Source organism: Odocoileus virginianus, chromosome 11 (genome assembly GCF_023699985.2).
Source record: "Odocoileus virginianus isolate 20LAN1187 ecotype Illinois chromosome 11, Ovbor_1.2, whole genome shotgun sequence".
Classification (NCBI taxonomy): Eukaryota; Metazoa; Chordata; class Mammalia; order Artiodactyla; family Cervidae; genus Odocoileus; species Odocoileus virginianus.
In genome coordinates this window covers 50,446,659-50,466,911 of record NC_069684.1, presented here as the reverse complement: position 1 = coordinate 50,466,911, position 20,253 = coordinate 50,446,659, and the positions used below count along the sequence as shown (strand labels likewise).

The 20,253-nt window shown below is 35.1% G+C and overlaps 1 protein-coding gene across 1 annotated transcript in view; it reads left to right on the top strand.

The window, feature by feature from the left end:
* DNAH14 (dynein axonemal heavy chain 14) overlaps nt 1-20,253 on the top strand; it is a 400,834-nt gene that overhangs the window by 253,117 nt on the left and 127,464 nt on the right. Inside the window, exons 44-51 of the mRNA XM_070474451.1 lie at nt 2,702-2,818; nt 9,775-9,933; nt 11,218-11,350; nt 12,916-12,977; nt 14,076-14,260; nt 15,824-15,952; nt 18,650-18,787; nt 19,779-19,946. Of these exons, the coding sequence (XP_070330552.1) occupies nt 2,702-2,818; nt 9,775-9,933; nt 11,218-11,350; nt 12,916-12,977; nt 14,076-14,260; nt 15,824-15,952; nt 18,650-18,787; nt 19,779-19,946 (1,091 nt within the window). The remainder of the gene's footprint in view (nt 1-2,701; nt 2,819-9,774; nt 9,934-11,217; nt 11,351-12,915; nt 12,978-14,075; nt 14,261-15,823; nt 15,953-18,649; nt 18,788-19,778; nt 19,947-20,253) is intronic.

The window sequence follows — 20,253 nt, the reverse complement described above, 5'->3', positions numbered from 1 at the left end:
ATAGGAGACATTAATACCCTGTCATGCCAGTGGACAGAGATCCTCCAGACAGAAAATCAATAATGCAATGGAGATAATAAATGATAAAATAAAACAGTTAGACTTAATTGATATTCTCAGGACATTACATGCAGAAAAACCAGAATACATATTCTTTTCAAGTGCACTTGGAACATTCTCTAGGGTTGACCATATACTTGGACACAAAACAAGCCTCAGCAAATTTAAGAGGATAAAAATTATTTCAAGCATATTTTCTGACCACATATCACAAAAATATTAGAAATTAATCCCACAAGGAAAAATGAGCAAAAGAATGATTATATTGAGGCAAAACAAAATGCTACTACAAATCCAATGGATCCATGATGAAATCAAAGAGGAAATTAAAAAATACCTTGAGGCAAATGGTAATGAAAACACTGCTGTAAAAAACCTATTGGGTTCAGCAAAAGCAGTTCATAGAGGAAGATGCATAGTGATATAGGTCTTCCTCAAAAAACAAGAAAAATCTCAAACTAACCTATCATCTAAAATAATTAGAAAAAGAACAAACAAAATCTAACATCAGCAAAAAGAAGGAAATAAAAATCAAAGAGTAAATGAATAAAATGGAGATTAGAAAAACAATAATAAAGCATCACCAAAACCAAGAGCTGGTTCTTTGAAAGAGTAAACAAAAATCAGTAAACCTCTGGACAATCTTACGAAGAAGAAAAGAGATAGGGCCCAAATAAACAAAATAAGAAATTACAGAGGAGAAATATCAACTGACAATAACAACAACAACATAACCATAAGGGAATACTATGAAAAATTATTTGCAAACAATGACTCAGATAACCACAATGGTGTGATCACTCACCTAGAGCCAGACATTCTGGAATGTGAAGTCAAGTGGGCCTTAAGAAGCATCACTATGAACAAAACTAGTGGAGTTTATGGAATTCCAATTGAGCTATTTCAAATCCTAAAAGATGATGCTGTGAAAGTGCTGCACTCAATATACCAGCAAGTTTGGAAAACTCAGCAGTGGCCACAAGACTGGAAAAGGTCAGTTTTCATCCCAGCCCCAAAGAAAGGCAATGCCAAATAATGCTCAAACTACTGCACTGTTGCACTCTTCTCACACGCTAGCAAAGTAATGCTCAAAATTCTCTAAGCCAGGCTTCAGCAATATGTGAACCGTGAACTTCCAGATGTTCAAGCTGGTTTTAAAAAGGCAGAGGAACCAGAGATCAAATTGCCAACATCTGATGGATCATAAAAAAACAAGAGTTCCAGAAAAACATCTTTAAAACATCTCTAAAACATCTGTTTTATTGACTATGCCAAAACCTTTGTCTTTGTGGATCACAACAAACTGTGGAAAATTCTGAAAGAGATGGGACTACCATACTACCTGACCTGCCTCCTGAGAAATCTATATGCAGGTCAAGAAGCAACAGTTAGAACTGGGCATGAAACAACCGACTGGTTCCAAATTGGGAAATGAGTACATCAAGGCTGTATATTGTCACCCTGCTTATTTAACTTACATGTAGAGTACATCATGAGAAATGCTGGATTGGATGAAGCACAAGCTGGAATCAAGATTGCCAGGAAGAATATGAACAATCTCAGATATGCAGACAATATCATTCTAATGGCAGAAAGCAAAGAAGAACTAAAGAGCCTCTTGATGAAAGTGAAAGAGGAGAGTTAAAAAGTTGGCTTAAAACCCAACATTCAGAAAACTAAGATCATTGCATCTGACCTCATCACTTAATGGCAAATAGATGGGGAAACAATGGAAACAGTGAGAGACTTTATTTTGGGGGGCTCCAAAATCACTGCAGATGGTGAATGCAGCCATGAAATTAAAAGACGCTTGCTCCTTGGAAGAAAAGTTATGACCAACCTAGACAGCATATTAAAAAGCAGAGACATTACTTTGCCAACAAAGGTCTGTCTAGTCAAAGCTATGGTTTCTCCAGTAGTCATGTATGGATGTGAGAATTGGACTATTAAGAAAGCTGTGCTCCAAAGAATTGATCCTTTCAAATTGTGATGCTGGAGAAGACTCTTGAGAGTCCCTTGGACAGCAAGGATATCCAACCAGTCCATCCGAAAGGAAATCAGTCCTGAAGATTCATTGGAAGATGTGATGCTGAAGCTGAAATTCCAATACTTTGGCCACCTGATGCGAAGAACTGACTCATTTGAAAAGACCCTGTTGCTGGGAAAGATTGAAGGCAGGAGGAGAAGAGGATGACAGAGGATGAGATGGTTGGATGGCATCACCGACTCAATGGACATGTGTTTGAGTAAACTCCAGGAGTTGGTGATGGACCTGGCATGCTGCAATCCATGGATTTGCAAAGAGTCGGACACGACTGAGTGGCTGAACTGAACTGAACTGAATAATATACAGCACATGATAATAATCAGAACTTCTGGGTAAGATTTCAAACAATATCAGATAATGAATTATTCATCTTACTTTCTGGATCCAAAATAAGTCAGAGATAATAAAGCTTTGCTTTTATACAATTAAAGATTAGAAGGAAAGATGATAGGCCTGTTTTATGTGTTTGGTTATAACTTTAATGAAGAATTATTATTTCTGTTCAAACAATCATATCTTTCAAATAGAGATCATATTTTTAGTTAAACATTCCATGAATGAGACTCTTTATTTATTTATCATTTTCAAATGTAGGTATCAACCTTCCAAATGGTGAACATTCTATCTTTGCATATTTTGTGGATATACAGCAATGTGAATTTATACCATGGTCAGAATTACTTCCTAATATTCAGACACTAATACAAAGAGGTAAGAATTATTTTAAGAGCCATGCTCTAATTTCTCTAAAGTATTGATATTATTTTATATATAAAAGTGGTTATATCAGCACTGATGACTGATGTATTCCAAGTCTTTTCAGGAACTCATTTGGATCTGTTTACAAAATAGTCTTTAAAAAATAACCTTTTAATATTGCTTTCTGAGCAAATTTAAATGTATTAGTATTTGACTGAGACTTGTACATTTTTAAATTTTAGTTAACTAAAAATCTTGCTAGTGGAAGTGCTCAATATTTTAATTAACATAATTATTGAAAGGAAAAAAGGGAAAGGAACTCTTCTAGAACAAGTAAAACATACATGTAGCATTTCAATTGTAAAGGAACTTGCTAAGTAAAAATGAATAATCGTAGTTGGACAAATATGCATATGTGCTAAATCATTTTTATTCTCAATCTTCTATGTATAGAAGAAAAAGATAACAAAATTGTTGTACTTCGAGAGTTTAGTTGGAATTGAGGCAGGAGCTTAATATGGACTAATATGCTTCATGTAGATTTCTTGCAAATATAAAAAATTCAATGAATGCAAATTGAACTTAATTACTTTGAAATGAGGTTTCTCTCATAGAGAGTTTCATATTTTAGTTATAAGAGTTTTTGACAGAAAACAACCAGAAATCTCAGAAACATCAAGCAACCAGAAAATTGTAAATCTAAATTAATTTCATTGGAAATAACAAGGTTCTATGGTACAATATTTACCACAGTATTACAGTTATTTGAAACCCCAAATTGTGTATCATATGGTAATGCTAATATTGGTCATTTTTATCCTTAGTTTTCAACATGAAAAAAAAACTGAACTATCAATGCACATAACTTAGTGTCTTAGTGTACCATTCCACCCTTACTGGAAAGTACAGAGGTATTTTCTCCAAAACTAAGACATTGCTTCTTCTGGCCCCAACTTACACTAATTGCAGGCAAGGGTTTAGGAGAAATTCAAACTCTCCAAGCTTTCAAACCCAAACTCATAACAGTAATCTTAGTATCACCGTATCATTTTTGATTCACCACTATATAATGCAAATCAAAAGTCCTGGTGTCAGACCAGGCTACGTTGGTCTCTGGGAAGATAGCAAGTTCCAGGGTCAGGAGCACTGTAAACCCATACTCAATTAGATCCAATCTGTTGAATGAAGAGCAGCTTGATATGGTTCTTGCAGAGAGGTCACTGCAGATCTTGGTGGCAAGGAGCACACTCCAAGTACATGAAGACAATGGACAGAAGTTCCAAGACTTCTCCCTTCAGAGAAGCTTTGCACCTCCCTTTTTAAACTCTTAACTTTTGCTCTGGAAGGACTGATGCTGAAACTGGAGCTCCAATTCTTTGGCCACCGAAGCAAAGAGCCTACTCATTGGAAAAGACCTTGATGCTGGGAAAGATTAAAGGCAAAAGGAGAAGGGGGAAGCAGAGGATGAGATTATTAGATAGCATCACCAACTCAATGGACATGAATCTGAGCAAATTCTGGGAGATAGTGAAGGAAAGGGGAGCCTGGCATGCTGCAGTCCATGCAGTTGCAAAGACTCAGACATAACTTAGCACCTGAACAACAACAACAAATACATATACATGAAAGTATCAGTACAATTAAGTATTAAAATATAGGATCAGTTTATCATGTATAAATTAAATCATATCATACATCAATTTTAATCTAAAATAAAAGACTAAATATTTAACATCATTAATTCATAACATTTAAGGATATCGATATCATTTTTCCCATGGTAACCCATAGTATAAAAGATTGTTTGAGCATCACACTTCAAAAATTACTTTTTATGATTAAAGATTTTTTCCCGAAAGCATTTTTTGTTTAAAAAGAGTACCCCTAATGTATAGTCTTTTCATACTGATTATGATGTTCTCAAGGCAAGAATGCTGGAGTGGTTACCATTCCTTCAAGACCTTCTAGAACTAACACCAAAAATAGATGTCCTTTTCATCATAGGGGATTGGAATGCAAAAATAGGAAGTCAAGAGATAGCTGGAGTAACAGGCAAGTTTGGCCTTGGGGTTCAAAATGAAGCAGGGCAAAGGCTAACAGAGTTTTGTGAAGAGAACACACTGGTCACAGCAAACACCTTTCAACAATGTGAGAGATGACAATAATCATACTGATTATATTCTTTGCAGCTGAAGGTAGAGAAGCTCTATACGGTCAGCAAAAATTAGACCTGGAGCTGACTGTGGCTCAGATTATGAACTCCTCATTCCATATTCAGGCTTAAATTGAAGAAAGTAGGGGAAACCGCTAGGTCATTCAGATATGATCTAAACCCAATCCCTTATGTTTATACAATGGAGGAGATGAATAGATTCAAGGGGTTAGATCAGGTAGACAGAGTGCCTGAAGAACTATGAACAGAGGTCCATAACATTGCACAGGAGGTGGTGACCAAAGCCATCCTAAAGAAAAAGAAATTCAAGAAGGCAAAGTGTTTATCTGAGGAGGCCTTACAATAGCAGAGGAAAGAAGAGAAGCAAAAAACAAGGGAAAAAGGAAAAGATATACCTAGCTGAATGCAGAGTTCCAGAGAATAGTAAGGAGAGATAAGAAGCCCTTCTTATGTGAACAATGCAAAGAAATAAAGGAAAACAATAGAATGGGAATGATATAATGGGAAAGAATAGAGATCTCTTCAAGAAAGTTAGAGATACCAAGTGAACATTTCATGCAAGATTGGGCACAAGAAAGGACAGAAACATCAAGGACCTAACAGAAGCAGAGGAGATTATGAAGAAGTGGCAAGAATATGCAGAAAAACTATACAAAAAAGGTGTTAATGATCCAGATAATCACGATGGTGTGGTCACTCACCTAGAGCCAAACATCCTGGAGTATGAAGTCAAGTGGGCCTTAGGAAGCATTACTACACACAAAGGTAGTAGAGGTGACAGAATTCCAGCAAAGCTATTTAAAATCCTAAAAGATGATGCTGTTAAAGTGCTGTGCTCAATATGTCAGCAAATTTGGAAACTTCAGCAATGGCCACAAGACTGGAAAAGGTCAGTTTTCATTCCAATCCCAAAGAAGGGCAATGCCAAAGAATATTCAAACCCATACAACTGTACTAATTTCACATGCTAGCAAGGTAATTCTCAAGTACTTCAATCCAGGCCTCAGTAGTGCATGAACCAAGAACTTTCAGATGTACAGGCTGGATTTTAAAAAGGCAGAGGAACCAGAGATCAAATTGCCAACATTTGTGGGATCACAGTGAAAGCAAACAAATTCCAGAAAAACATGTACTTCTGCTTCACTGACTATGCTAAAGCCTTTGACTGTGTGGATCACAACAAACTGGAAAATTCTGAAAGAGATGGGAATCTCTTACCACCAGGCCACCTTACTTGCCTCCTGAGAAATCTATTCAGTTCAAGAAACAACAGTTAGAACTGGACGTGGAGCAACCGACTGGTTCCAAATTGGGAAAGGAGTACATCAGGGCTGTATATTATCACTCTGCTTATTTAACTTATATGTAGAGTACATTGTGCAAAATGCCGGGCTGGATGAATCACAAGTTGGAATCAACATTGCCAGGAACAATCTCAGATATGCAGATGATGCCATTCTAATGGCAGAAAGTGAAGAGGAACTAAAGAGTCTCTTGATGAGGGTGAAAGAGGAGAGTGAAAAAGCTGGCTTAAAACTCAACATTCAAAAAACTAAGATCATGGCTTCCAGTCTCACCACTTCATGGCAAATAAAAGGGGAAAAAGTGGAAACAGTGACAGATTTTATTTTCCTGGGCTCCCAAATCACTGCGGACGGTGATTGCAGCCATGAAATTAAAAGACGCTGGCTCCTTGTAAGGAAAGCTATGACAAACCTAGACAGCGTATTAAAAAGCAGAGACATCACTTTGTCAACAAAGGTCCATCTAGTCAAAGCTATGGTTTTTCCAGTGGTCATGTATGGATGTGAGAGTTAGACCATAAAAAAGGTCGGGCACAAGAATTGATGCTTTTGAACTGTGGTGCTAAAGAAGACTCTTGAGAGTCCCTTGCACAACAAGGAAATCAAACCAGTCAATACTAAAGGAAATCAACCCTGAATATTCATTGGAAAGACCGTTGCTGAAGCTGAAGCTACAATACTTTGGCTGCCTGATGTGAAGAACCAACTCATTGGAAAAGACTCTGAGGCTGGGAAAGATTGAAGGTAGGAGAAGTGGAAAACTGAGGATAAGATGGTTGGATAGCATCATTAACACAGTGGACATGAGCAAACTCCAGGAGATAGTGAAGGACAGGGAAGCCTGGTGTGCTGCAGTCCATTGGGTTGCAAACAGCCGGACATGACTTAGCAACTGCAACAACAAATCTGTGGTCACCAAGGATGTATTCTGAAGCTCAACATTCATTAATATTCAATAAATATTTATTCATTTTTATTAATAAAGCAATTTCCACTGAATCCTGAGTGGGGATGTAGGAAAACATATTACGTTTCCTTCTTCAATAACAAGATGGAATAATAGGATTTTCATGGTGGCAAAGTTAATAGTAATATTAGACAATTTGGGACTATTATGCTAAGTTGATCCTACTTTTCTTTCCATATTCCTCTTATGTTAATACCGTGTGTGGCGTAAACTGCTTCTTGTCAATCATCTCCATGCTTTCCTGTCTCTCTGTGAATAAAATATTCTTGTGGTCAATTGGTTTTCCAATTAAACCTTCCTTGCAGCTAAATGTGGCCGTATAACCCAGTTTTAGACAATGAAATGTGAACAGAAGTGAATAATGGCACAAGGAGATGGTGGGATGAATTGAGGAAATAGCCTTGAAATATGTACATTATCATGTGTAAAAGAGATAGCTAGTGGAATGTTGCTATATGATACAGGGAGCTCAGCCCAGTGCTCTGTGACGATGTAGAAGGGTGAGATGGGGGGAAGTGGGAGGGAGGTTCAAGAGGGAGGGAATATATATATACTTATGATTTGTGTCATTGTACAGCAGAAACCAAGACTCACTGTAAAGCAATTATCCTCCTATTTAAAAAAAAAAGAATGTATTAATGTTAATGTTTTCTGAGATGCAAATTCGGCTTCTGAGTTGCAAATATGGTGGCAGGACCTAAATAACCATCTGGGACCTAGATATGGGAAGTGCATGTTAACAATGGCAAAAAAAAGATGAAAGAAGCCAAGTGTGGGTTCCTGATACTGTAGTGCTTACATATAAGCCCTGGACTGTTTTGTAAGAGAAGAATAAAATTCCACCTTTGAAACACCATTGTTATATTTGTATCCTTACTAGAGCAGACAGAACTTGTATCATAATTAATATAGAATTTAGTACCTATAAATAAGGCAGTAACTTGAAAAAAATCATGATACCTGACACTAATTTAAAAGTCAGATGTTGGCAGCAAAGACTCAGTGCAGAAGTCTTGCTTGAATGCTCATGACCCCTGTTATGCCATGGCTAACCACTTGGCAAAACTGCTACCTGTTATGTCTTGGAAGCAAATCACGTGCTTACCAAACCTGTTATTCAGTCATTAAGTCGTGTATTACAAAAGGCTAATTTTTTAAATATGTAAGTAGCTTCTACAGTTCAAAATAAAAGACCAGTTGCCCATTTTCTATGAAAAAAATGGATAAAGAATATATATAAATAGTTCATAGAAAAACAAATGGCTCTGAGATATAAAGAGTTGACTCATAATAAAAGAAATGCAAAATAAACTAGAATTAGATACATTTTTTTCACCTATAATATTGATGAGGATCAAAAAGTTTGATACTTTTGGCAAAGGGGTAAGGCCTCAAAGACTTTCAAACATTAGAGGACAATTTGTCAATATCTATCGAAATTATAAATTATATGTAAGTTTATAGTGACCCACCAACTCTACTTAGAAGAAATTATTTGACATATGTCCAAAAATGACATATACTTAGCTTTTATTTGTAATAGCAAAAGATTGGAAATGCCATAAATATCTATTACTGGAGCTTTGGTGAATATTTTATTATATATTCATTAAATGCAATGTTAATCAGAAAAAAGTCTTTCAGGTTAAAGAAGAATGTCTAAAATTACACTAAACTTTTTAAAAATTGCAGAACAGTATCCACATATTGGGAATTAGGTAACCAACTAGGACATAGGTATGAGAAAGAGACCATGTGTGCATATCTTTGCATACCATAGTTTTGAAATATGTACCATGTGAATGTATTAATTTTTAATTTAAAAAGGGGTAAAATGAAAGATGAGGAAGTGAGGCTATGTAGTATTTAACCCTTTTGAGGGTTTTGGCTGTGTAATAGGAGGCTATGGGATCAAGAGAGATTTGGTTTCGTTTGGGGCGTGTGTGTGTGTGTGTGTATGTGTGTGTGTGTGCATTTTATTTTCCATGAAATTGGCCATATTCACCTGATTTTTACTAAGAAAAATATCAATTTCATATGGTTCAATCACTAAAAAGATTGGTGATACTAGCACATATATGTTTATACAATGGAAAATTCCAATAGAAAGGAGAGACTGATAGTGATGAGGGGGAAGGATTACCAAAGAAGTGATGTTCTTTAAAAAAGGATTGCAGGAGTCTTTGGCAGGAGAGTTACTTTCATTTTTACTGGAGGGAAAGTAGAGGAGACACTTACGTTGCATATGAGGGCATTTGAGTATGTTTGGTGGTAGAAAAATCAGAGTTTGTATGTGGTGGACTTAGAAATGTGTGTTGTGAGTTCACCAGCCTAAAGTATGAATGAAAGGGAAATTTTCTGAGATCAGCAGAGGCGCCCAGGCACTTGCAACAATAGTGGCTTATGTGTATATATTTAAATTGTTTTATAATGTATAGACTTTTCCAGAAAGTATTTAGTATCTAAAAGATGAAATTAACATTTATTCATAGGTCATTTAAAACTTTTAAACAAATTTTAACAGGAACTTCAATACTAGCCGATACTCAAGGATCCAGTGAAAACCTCTTGAAGAGGACAGAATGTGGAGAGAGCATTAATTATATTGCTACCAGAGACACAACATGCCTTTCTTTTCTTGTAAGCCTTCTTTTAAAGAATTCCTGCCCAGTACTTCTCACAGGTATTAAAAATATTTAAATATAATTTCAGAGTTAGCAAGAGCTTAATCATTATGTAGTCCAAGCATTTTATTTTACAAGTCGGAAAAAATATGCCCTGAAAAGATTTAGTACCTCTTTCAATATACATTCTTACTAACAGTGTACGAATGCCCATTTCCCCAGGTTTGCCGATTTTTGCTGTTTAGTCTCTAAGTTGTGTTTGATTCTTTGCGACCACATGGACTGTAGTCTGCCAGGTTCCTCTGTCCATGGGATTTCCCACTCAAGAATATTGGAATGGATAGCCATTTCCTTCTCCAGGGGATCTTCCCTACCCAGGGATCAAACACACATCTCTTGCATTGCAGGCAGATTCTTCATTGCTGAGCCACCAGGGAAACCCTGTTTGCCAATGCAGAACATTATAAATCTTTTTCCTCTTTTCATTACCTTCAAGGCAAATTCCAGAAGTAGAACTATTGGATTAATATAAATATGACCTATATAGCCTCTGAGCTAAGGTCCTTAGAGGACCATTGACATCATTGATTGATTTACTTCAGTTTAAATACATAACTACATGCAAGTCAAAAATAAAAGGAAACTGCCTAATTAAAAAAAAAAAAGTGTACACATAATTCTTCAGCCCATTGTTAAACTATTTCAACCCTTTACCATTATCAAAGGAGAAATTCAATACAGATTCTGCTCTTTCTTAACATTTATTTCAACCCATTCAGTTATCTTTTCGAAGTTGTGTTGCCTTTCACCAAAAGCAATAGTATCACTTTCCCAGTTCTGTATTCAAAGTATTCAGGCAAAATGAAGCTGGAACTCTCAGATAATCCATACCTTGCCTTCAGTTTGGTCAAAAGAAATTCTTAGTTTTACTTAATATTTGGTAAATTATAGAGTCATAATTTTCTGTTCTGTTGCAGTAAATCGCTAGTTATCAAATTTGTCTCCCAGATTGGATTGGCAAAATTTTCAGGGAAAACTAATTTCATGTAGTAGTTCTGCTGTGCTGTAAGCAAAAACATTTGCCATAGATGTAAATGAACATTAAATAAAAGATAATGATTAACTCCTGATCTTTTCTTTTTTAAAAGATGTAAATAATTCAAATGATTTTGAGAGGTTTACATACTACCTTGTTCACCCATTCTTAACCACATTTTTTTAATGAAAGAGCAAAAATAGTTTTCATGCAATTCTCAAATATCAAATGTTATTGTTTCATTTTAATGTTAGCATCTACTCATTTTCTTGTATATAAATCTAGCCTAACATATTTTTTCCCTTAGGAGACTTTGGAGTTGGAAAAACTGCTGCCATTAATCAAATGCTTGAAAAGTTAGAGGGCTCAGGAGCACTTGATGTGAAATATGGATCCATTTTAGGAGAAGTCCTATTATATAATGAAATTAAAAAATCAAGGTTGTATACATTAAACTCTAAATTTGATTTGTCTGGTAAAAACATAGTTTGCCTTAATGTATAAATGTACCTTATTTTAAAGAAGCAAACCTGTTATGTGAAAATACAGAATTATTCAAAAGAGAAGTGAGAAGAAAATCTCTACTTTTCCACAGTATTAACAACTAGATTAATTTCTTTAAGTGAAAGTTTCTTACATTTATTTTAAATAAAAAAACTAAATTTAAGATCTCAGTTTGTTCTACATAACAAAGTACAATTACAAGCTATTTTCCTTTCTGGAAAAATGCAACTAAAACATACAAATATGATGTTGCATATATCTGGGATTTGTGTTTTTGTTTTTTGCATTAAAAATAAATTTTCTTCTTATCAAATATAAAAAGTATTCTTTACAAAGAACTTTGTCATTCTGTTTGTCTCTTCCTGAGGAAAAAAAGGAATGAAAAAGAAATCTAAATTGTGCAAATTAAGATTGTAAGTGTTTTAAGTTGATTCTGATTCTGTTAAAATATTAGAGAAGCCCAACATTGTTTGAATTAAATAAGAAACTGTAATTGTGGAGAGATTCATATTGGACCTTTCCTCTAATCATGAGTCTAATATGTCCAACGACCTGTGTCACATGTATACTTGGATATCTCCTGAACATCTCTACATTAACATAGCCAAAGTATTACTCTTGATTTCTCTTCCAAACCAATTCTTCCTCCAGTGTGTCTCGCTGCAATAAATGAGACCCAGTTATTCAAGCCTGAAACCTACAAATCGTCTTTGAATCCCCCCTTTTCGCCTCACCTGCCCATCCCCAGTAACCTGTCTGATTCCTCCCAACCCCCATGTCCCCATGTTCCTCGGCTGCATAGCCAGTCTTCTATTGTCAAGTCTGTGCTGTCTTCAAAACACACCTGAATTCCTCTGCTTCTTTTTATTCAATGTCACTTTTAGTCCAAGCCACCATCATCTATTTCTCACACTGATGATTTTGGAATATTAATAGTATCCTTCTACACATAAACAAGGCCTTAAAAAAGCAGAGAAATAATTTTTGAGGCATTTAATACAATAAGAACCTTTCCTTATCTGAATTATGATAATCAAGAATAATGGAGTCTGAAAAAATTGATTTTACCATATGTTCCGTATTTAAACTGAAGTGACCGTAAAGAAAGATAACATTAAAAAAAAGAAACCGCTGACGACAAAACCAAAATAAAGGTGAATGGGCCTTTTGTTGAGTGAGCAATAAGGCAAAATGCATTTTATAAAGGGACAAGAGAGTTAATAGCTTACCATCCATAGAAAATATCCTATAGCTTGGCATTTTAACAATTTGTTCAGTTTGTTTTTAAGAGTAAGCCAATGTTTTGTTAAATTTGAATATCACTTCTAATAGTAACTAATTTTATCTTTCTAAGTGTGAACAGGAAAAAGTGTATAGTTGTTTCCTAGTAGGCAGTAAGAGTAAAATCAGCCAAACCCTGATACTTTCATTATATTTTGTTCAATTGGCCACTATGGTAAATAAGCTAATTTTGAATCCTTAAAAAATTTTATTCCAATAGCTTCAAACAGAATATCAGCATCTTGCTTTCTGAAACTCATAAGACAGCAACTGGAGGGCTAGGTATGTATTACAGTAGTTTTAAAACCTTCCTATCTCAATCGTATCATTTCATATACTGTCAAATATCTCAGAATAAAATTTTCAATTGTTAGTTTAAAATTTAAAATCTGAGAAACATCCTCTATCATCTCCAACTCTTCCACCCTACTCGAAAGCTAGAAAGAATGCTTATGGTAGAGGGGTACTAACACTGCTTACCAGAAAGCCGGTGTCCTGGCTCATCAGTAGAAACAGACTAAGTCTAGAAGTAACTGAAAGCAATATTTGTCTATCCTGCTCTTTAATGCTTTTAGAAATGCTGCAGTAGAAAAGTTGTGATTCTATAGCCGTTCTCAAATCGAGCTTCAGGAGCCTCAGCCTTAAAAATCTGATTTAGTAGTATGGGGAGCAACAGCTCTGTTCTGAAGAGGAAAAGATGGGTGGTCCAGAGATAGCTATAGAATGGGAAAGGGAGTCTGGCCCCCAGGTTCCTGCCAGAAGAGTTGTTTGGTTTTGTTTTTACCAAAATAATCATCCATCCCAAATAATCCTTCTAGATGATGCTCACTCAAGGAACGTGTCCTAATTTCAGTGCCTACATGCTGCTTTTAGAGTTTCGTGTGTAATTTTGTTATAAATATAGTATGTTGGAAATCTAAATATTTTAAAAGCAGAGAAAGTTATATGTGTGCATTGTGCATAAATAAAAAGAGGGTTCTATGAGTTTTCTTGGGTTTCCCAGGTGACTCAGTAGTAAAGAATCCGCCTGCCAATGTAGGAGATGCAGGCTCGATCCCTGGGGCAGGAAGATTCTTTAGAGTGGGAAATGGCAACCCACTCCAGTATTCTTGCCTGAGAAATCCCATGGACAAAGAAACCTGGCAGGCTACAGTCTGTGGGGTTGCAAAGAAACACTCTCAACCACACAAAAGTAAGGAAATACTTGGAAACATTTTATAGTTGGTATTCCTTCTCTCACTGAAATGTCCTCAGAGTAATTTCTTGAAAAGGACAATAGTAGAGTAAAATTATGTGATTTTTATATTTTTAATAACTTAGTAAAGCACAAATATTCTGAAACTATTCTAACTTGACCTTTTTCTATATGTGGTGTCATAGATAAGATTACTAAAAAGGCAGAAGTTAAAACTGGTGAAAGTTCATTTAAAAATGGTAATAAAGGAATTATAGTCTCTGCAATAAATTTTAACATCAATACGTCAGCTGCCAAAACTAAGGAGATGATTCTTAAGAAGTTAGTAAGAAGATCTAAAGACTCTCTTGGAGCACCAAAAAACAATAGGGTAAAACATCTCCCATACCTGTTGACTAATATGCTTATACTACTCAAGTGATAGTGACTTATTTTAATTAATACTAATATATGGGTAAAGACAAGTGTAACTATACTCCTGAACATTACTAGAAAATTCACTTTATAATGGAAACTTTGGTTTCCAGATCAATATAACTCCATTTACAACATGAAGAATTGCACTGATTCAGAATTATTAAGGCCTAAAGAAGCTACTGGATTCTGAATTAAATGTGAGCAGACAAGCCCAGAAAATGCATTAGATGTCAGTGACCATTTACTGTATATGTCAGCACATTATTTTCCAAAAGAAAGGGAGAGAACTTTGTGATATCCACAGCATCAAGGAAAGGGACTAGGAGAATAGCTTGGTAATAACTCGGACAGCTCCTGCTTTCTTGAAGTGGTACTGGGCGTTCCTTCTTTTTATCATTAGTCTGCTTGGTGCATTACTAACTGTCCACTTGTTGAACCAAACCCTCTGTCACAACTGAAATTTACAATCAGTGGTTCCAGTCATTTCCTAAAATAAGCTGAAGGTCAAGATTCAGGATTGATTAGTAAGAAAATCACATGGGGGCCCTTAAGAGCCCCTGAGTTTAGCCCCTGTACCCATCAATTTTGAGAGCTTTCAAGGGTTTGGTTCAGATTTCCCTTCCTTAATTTTAACTGAAGATTTAAATAAATTTTATGAGTCTTTACTTAATTGGGTATGTCTTAAGGATTTTGAAAGGAATAATAATTGGTCAACCTAATCACAGAAATGAAAAATGCAAGTAGGCGAAATTTTGGTCAAATTGGTTTACCTGTAATTACCCAGTTTGTGATAGAGGGCAAACAGAGTATCTTACCCAAAAAAAGATGATATTGATATGATAGTTACAAATTATATAATTAGATAATTCAAAATAAATGGCTGTCTGTATTTTTTAAATCTTTACTTGTTTTACAAAAATAAATGTAATCAAAAGGGGCTAATTCATGAAGAGATAATTAATACAATCAGTACACTTAAATGCATAATAGTTTCAAAGGTAGAAAGTAACACAGGTTTAAAAACTGGAAATGTACCTGACTTTTCTGCTGGTTGCCGCTGACAACAGCATTTGCAGCAGAATTTCAAAATTTTAGTTCCAGATTACAATTTTAGTCCTAAATCAGGACACATGTTAAATAAATGATGAAATACCTAAAACAGTGCATTGCCAATAGCAGGCATGCAATAGGTAAATGCTTCATGAATAATATCCATGTTCCTGTGTAATAGCCTTGATAAGATTACTTTGTCCACCATCAAATACATTTCTAACTATAATTAGATATAATTATTGGAAGTCTATAGAGAATGAGTAGAGTTTCCACTATTTTGAGTGATTACTGTTTTCTAAAATCATATCTTCAAAATAGAATTTGATCATCTGCTTTTTAATAGAAAACTACACATCATTACATAAAATTTTCTTCTTAGCATACTCTTAGCATAGCATATTTAATATTCCTAATTCATAAATCGAGTTTAATATATTTTTTAAAACCTTTTGTCTTCTTTAAGATTGTAATTTTTATTGATGATCTGAATATGCCAGAATCAGATATGTATGGAGCACAGCCACCCCTGGAGTTAATCAGACAATTATTAGATATGGGAGGAATTTATGATACTGAAAAAATTACATGGAAGGTACCGTTTATACTAAGATTTTCTTCATGTTAAATGTTGTTATTTAACAATAAGTTGAATATTTCTAACAATGTTGAGTGAGTTAAGCAAGATATTTAGAAAATCTAGTCAGATGGACATAAAGTCGAGATCTTAATTTAACAATTGTAATTACATCTTGCAATTCAGCACAAGCCTATGGGTTCATAGAAATTCTACTTTTAGTAGGATTAAATCTTAATAAAAATTGCAAGTGTGTCCTATAGGTTTGGTTTCTGAGTCAAAAAAATGCTCACTATTGTTAAACACATTAATAGTTATTCAAATTTTTCAGTGCCTCAGCAACTATTGCATATAAGAAAAACTAATGAAAATGTGGCTTAAGAAATACATTCTTAATCTCTGTGTAGGACCATTCCGCATCTTTATTTTCAAGAACATAAAGGATTTTCAGACCTTACTTACAAGGTCAAAAAAATTCCAAACAGATATTTTTATGTAATTTTCTTTGCTTCATCGAACTCAATCAGAAGGGTTTAATGTTAAAAAGTAAATGAACTTTTCCCCTTATTTGGTTCCTTCACTGGAAACCCTGGTTTCTAGAACCAACTTTATCATTTCAACTTCCTGGGCTTTGTTTCCTCATCTGTAAAATTAAATGGTTGTTTCATGTCTCAGATAAACTTGGGCCTAGGATCCTGGCTGACATACACTTGCTGGTGAGTGACATCAACTCAGATACCACTCAAACTGTCTAAATCAACCATCAACCCAAGAATGGAGATGCAGCCCCCCAGGAAGAATCCAGGAGACTGGGATAAAAAGAAGGCAAGAAATGGATGTGAAATGCACAACCTAAAGAATTTTCTTGAAGTGACATGAAAATAATGGTATTTCTAAGGCCTTGGGCATGAACATATGCAGGAAAAAAAAAAAAAACTGAAAATGCCCCATCATGCATAAACTATATTATTTCGTTATGATTCCAGCTTTACAATGCCATGTTGTAATATGTCAAAATACTGTGTAAGCAGTCAAACTTCTTCTCACCCAGCTAATCCTATCTTCTCTACAGACACAGTCACCAGGCTTTTCTCCTCATTTCTCACTTATTACCAGAATCCTTTTCACTAGCCTCAGTAACATGTTCTTTATTTCCTAATGACTGGTTTTTAAGGGGGAAAAAAATAGGCTATTTCCAGATGACATTTAGAAGGCCTCCTAGAAGTAACATGTCTTGGAATTATATTTAGTCTGGGTTACTTCTTATATGCAGAGTACATCATGCAAAATGCTGGGCTGTACTCTGGCATTACAGTTTCACAAGCTGGAATCAAGATTGCCTGGAGGAATATGAACAACCTCAGATATGCAGATGATACGACTCTAATGGCAGAAAGTGAAGAGGCGCTGAAGAGCCTCTTGATGATGGTGAAAGAAGAGAGTGAAAAATCTGGCTTAAAATTCCACATTCAAAAAAGTAAGATCATGGCAGCTGGCCCCATTACTTCATGGCAGAGATTGGGAAAAAGTGCAAGCAGTGACAGATTTTACTTTCTTGGACTCCAAAATCACTGCAGATGGTGACTGACACCATGAAGTTAAAAGGCACTTGCTCCTTGGAAGAAAAGCTGTGACCAACCTAGACAGCATATTAAAAAGCAGAGACATCACTTTGCTGACAAAAGTTTGTATAGTCAAGGCTATAGTTTTTCCAGTAGTCATGTACATATGTGAGAGTTGGGCTATAAAGAAGGCTGAGCTCCCAAGAACTGACGCTTTTGAATTGTGTTGTTGGAGAAGACTCTTGAGAGTCCCTTGGACAGCAAGGAGATCAAACCAGTCAATCCTAAAGGAAATTGGTCCTGAATATTCATTGGTAGGACTCTTTCTAAAGCTCCAATACTTTGGCCACCTGATATGAAGAGCCATCTCATTGGGAAACACCTTGATACTGGGAAACATTGAGGGCAATAGGAGAAAGGGACGACAGAGTGTGAGATGGTTGGATGGCATCATCGACTCAATGGACATGAGTTTAGCAAACTCCAGGATATAGTGAAGGACAGGAAAGCCTGGTGTGCTGCAGTCCATGGGGTTTTAGAGCATCAGACACCGCTTAACAACTGAACAACAGCAACAACTTCTAAGAAGACAGACTAATACTATCATTGATAAGGACAGAGTAAAGCGATAAGGTAAGGTGATTAATAGTTAAAGACAAGGTGACATTATACCAAAACTTCATATGATTTACCATTTTTAGCATAGACCACCTTTCTGCTGATTTGAATAGTGCAATGACAGCCCCATTTTCACCATGTAGGGGCAAGAAAACTCCCACACCTGATGTGGAGGAGGAACTGATGATGGTAGCTTGACATCCACTCAAGAATGAGGAAGAATGTGGTCTTTTCCCACTCCCCACTTTTCCCTTGATTGTAAAACTATAGCCTACTAAGTTCTGGGTGAGGCATCCTCTTGCCCACCAGCTTATTAATCTCACAAGCATCCTATTCTAATAAATCACTCTTATCTATCACTTTGCCTCTTGTTAAATTCTTTCTGCACTGAGACATAAAGAACCAGAGCTCCTCAGAGCTCCCAACGTGCCTAAACATAAGAAAGCTTTTGTCCTTTTGGAGCTGGGAAATAGGTATATATGTTTCACTTTCTATAGATACATTCAGTTACTCTTCCTTTTTACTCTTCCCACAGAATATCCAAGATCTCTCTCTAGTTGCAGCTTGTGTTTTTCCAGTTAGTAGGAGGTATATTAGCCCACGTCTGCTCAAACATTTTTCCATTCTGGTATTGCCTCATCTCCCACAAACTGCCATAAAAACTATTTTCCAGGTAATACATCTAATTTATTTTCTAGTAAAAAACAAATTTATTTCTATAGTATAAGGGAAAATATGAGAAATTAAAACCACTAATATTAAGAGAAAATTCTCTTAAGGGGATGGATTTTTTTCTCTCTGTATTTTCTGGTTTACTATTATAGTTTGTCTCTAAATATAAAAAATGTAAGTTATTGTGCATAAAAAACACAGGTGGGGCTTGTTTAATGAATGTTTAAAGCAAATTCCAAGTCTTTTTTCTCATAGATTCTAATCCAATATATCTGAGATGGAGCTCAGCAATCTACATCGCCAAAAAGTACACTTGGATTTTTGCTAGTATTTGGTTTTTTTTTTTTATTTCCTTGTAGAATGAAAAATTGAGAGAAGAAATTCTGAAACCTCTTATTAGAAAAATGCCTCAATTTGAAACCTAGTTTGATTAGAAAAATATATCATATGCAAGTTTACTAAATTCTTCAAAACTAATTATGTCTTTTTCTTTTTTATAACATAAAATTTAAAGATTATTTTTTAAAATCTATTTTTCAAAAAGTACTTAGTAATTCTACAAGTGATCAATAATCTACACTTCAAAAAACCTGGTATAGAATATATACATATACCAATCTTAACTGAGATAATAGTTCTATCACTTTATATTTCTTCTAGTAACATTTCCTGGGCAACAGGATATGAAAGAATTTTCAGTATACTGGTATTATACACACAGGTGGAGCATCAGTTGTCCACAGAGAACACATAACACAGGCCTCTAAATCTTTCACCAAACTAGGACCAGTTGAAATTTTCCTCAGTTCTCAACATCCAGAATGTCTTTGTACTAGTCTGGCATCTGTTCAAAATGAATTCTGATTACTAACACTTTAAACAAAATTGATCTTCCATTATAGCATATATATCTCCTTTCTAATAGGGATTAACTAAAAATAGTCTGTTCTTAAAAGTTTTGGCAAACTAAATTATAAAATTTCTCTTTAAAGGTTCATTTGGGAATGTATTTCTCTATCAATAATTTCGTACCAGAAGTTCAGAAAACTAAGGATCAAATAATATCTTGCTCTCTAGCTGTATACTATCAAGTATGTCAGACTATGTTACCAACTCCAATGAAATGTCACTACATGTTTAATCTTCGAGATATATTTAAGGTTTGTTTTAAAATTTCATTCTCTAACTTAAGTTTAAAATTCAACTTGAGAAAATGCAATTTTACTGAACTGAATTTCTCTCCATTTCCCTACTCACTGGTACTGTCAACACTTAATTGTTAGAAGGGGAAAAACAGAGCAATTCAAGTTGATTAGTTTTGCTGTTAGCAGCTTATCTTATAAGCTGGTTAAAAAGAATCATTAAAGTAATTCCATGCAGAGAATTCAATGATGAAACCTCTAAAACTGTTAAAAAGTAAAGCCAACCTATTGACACCAGGTTGTGGTGAATGAAAGTTCATTGTTT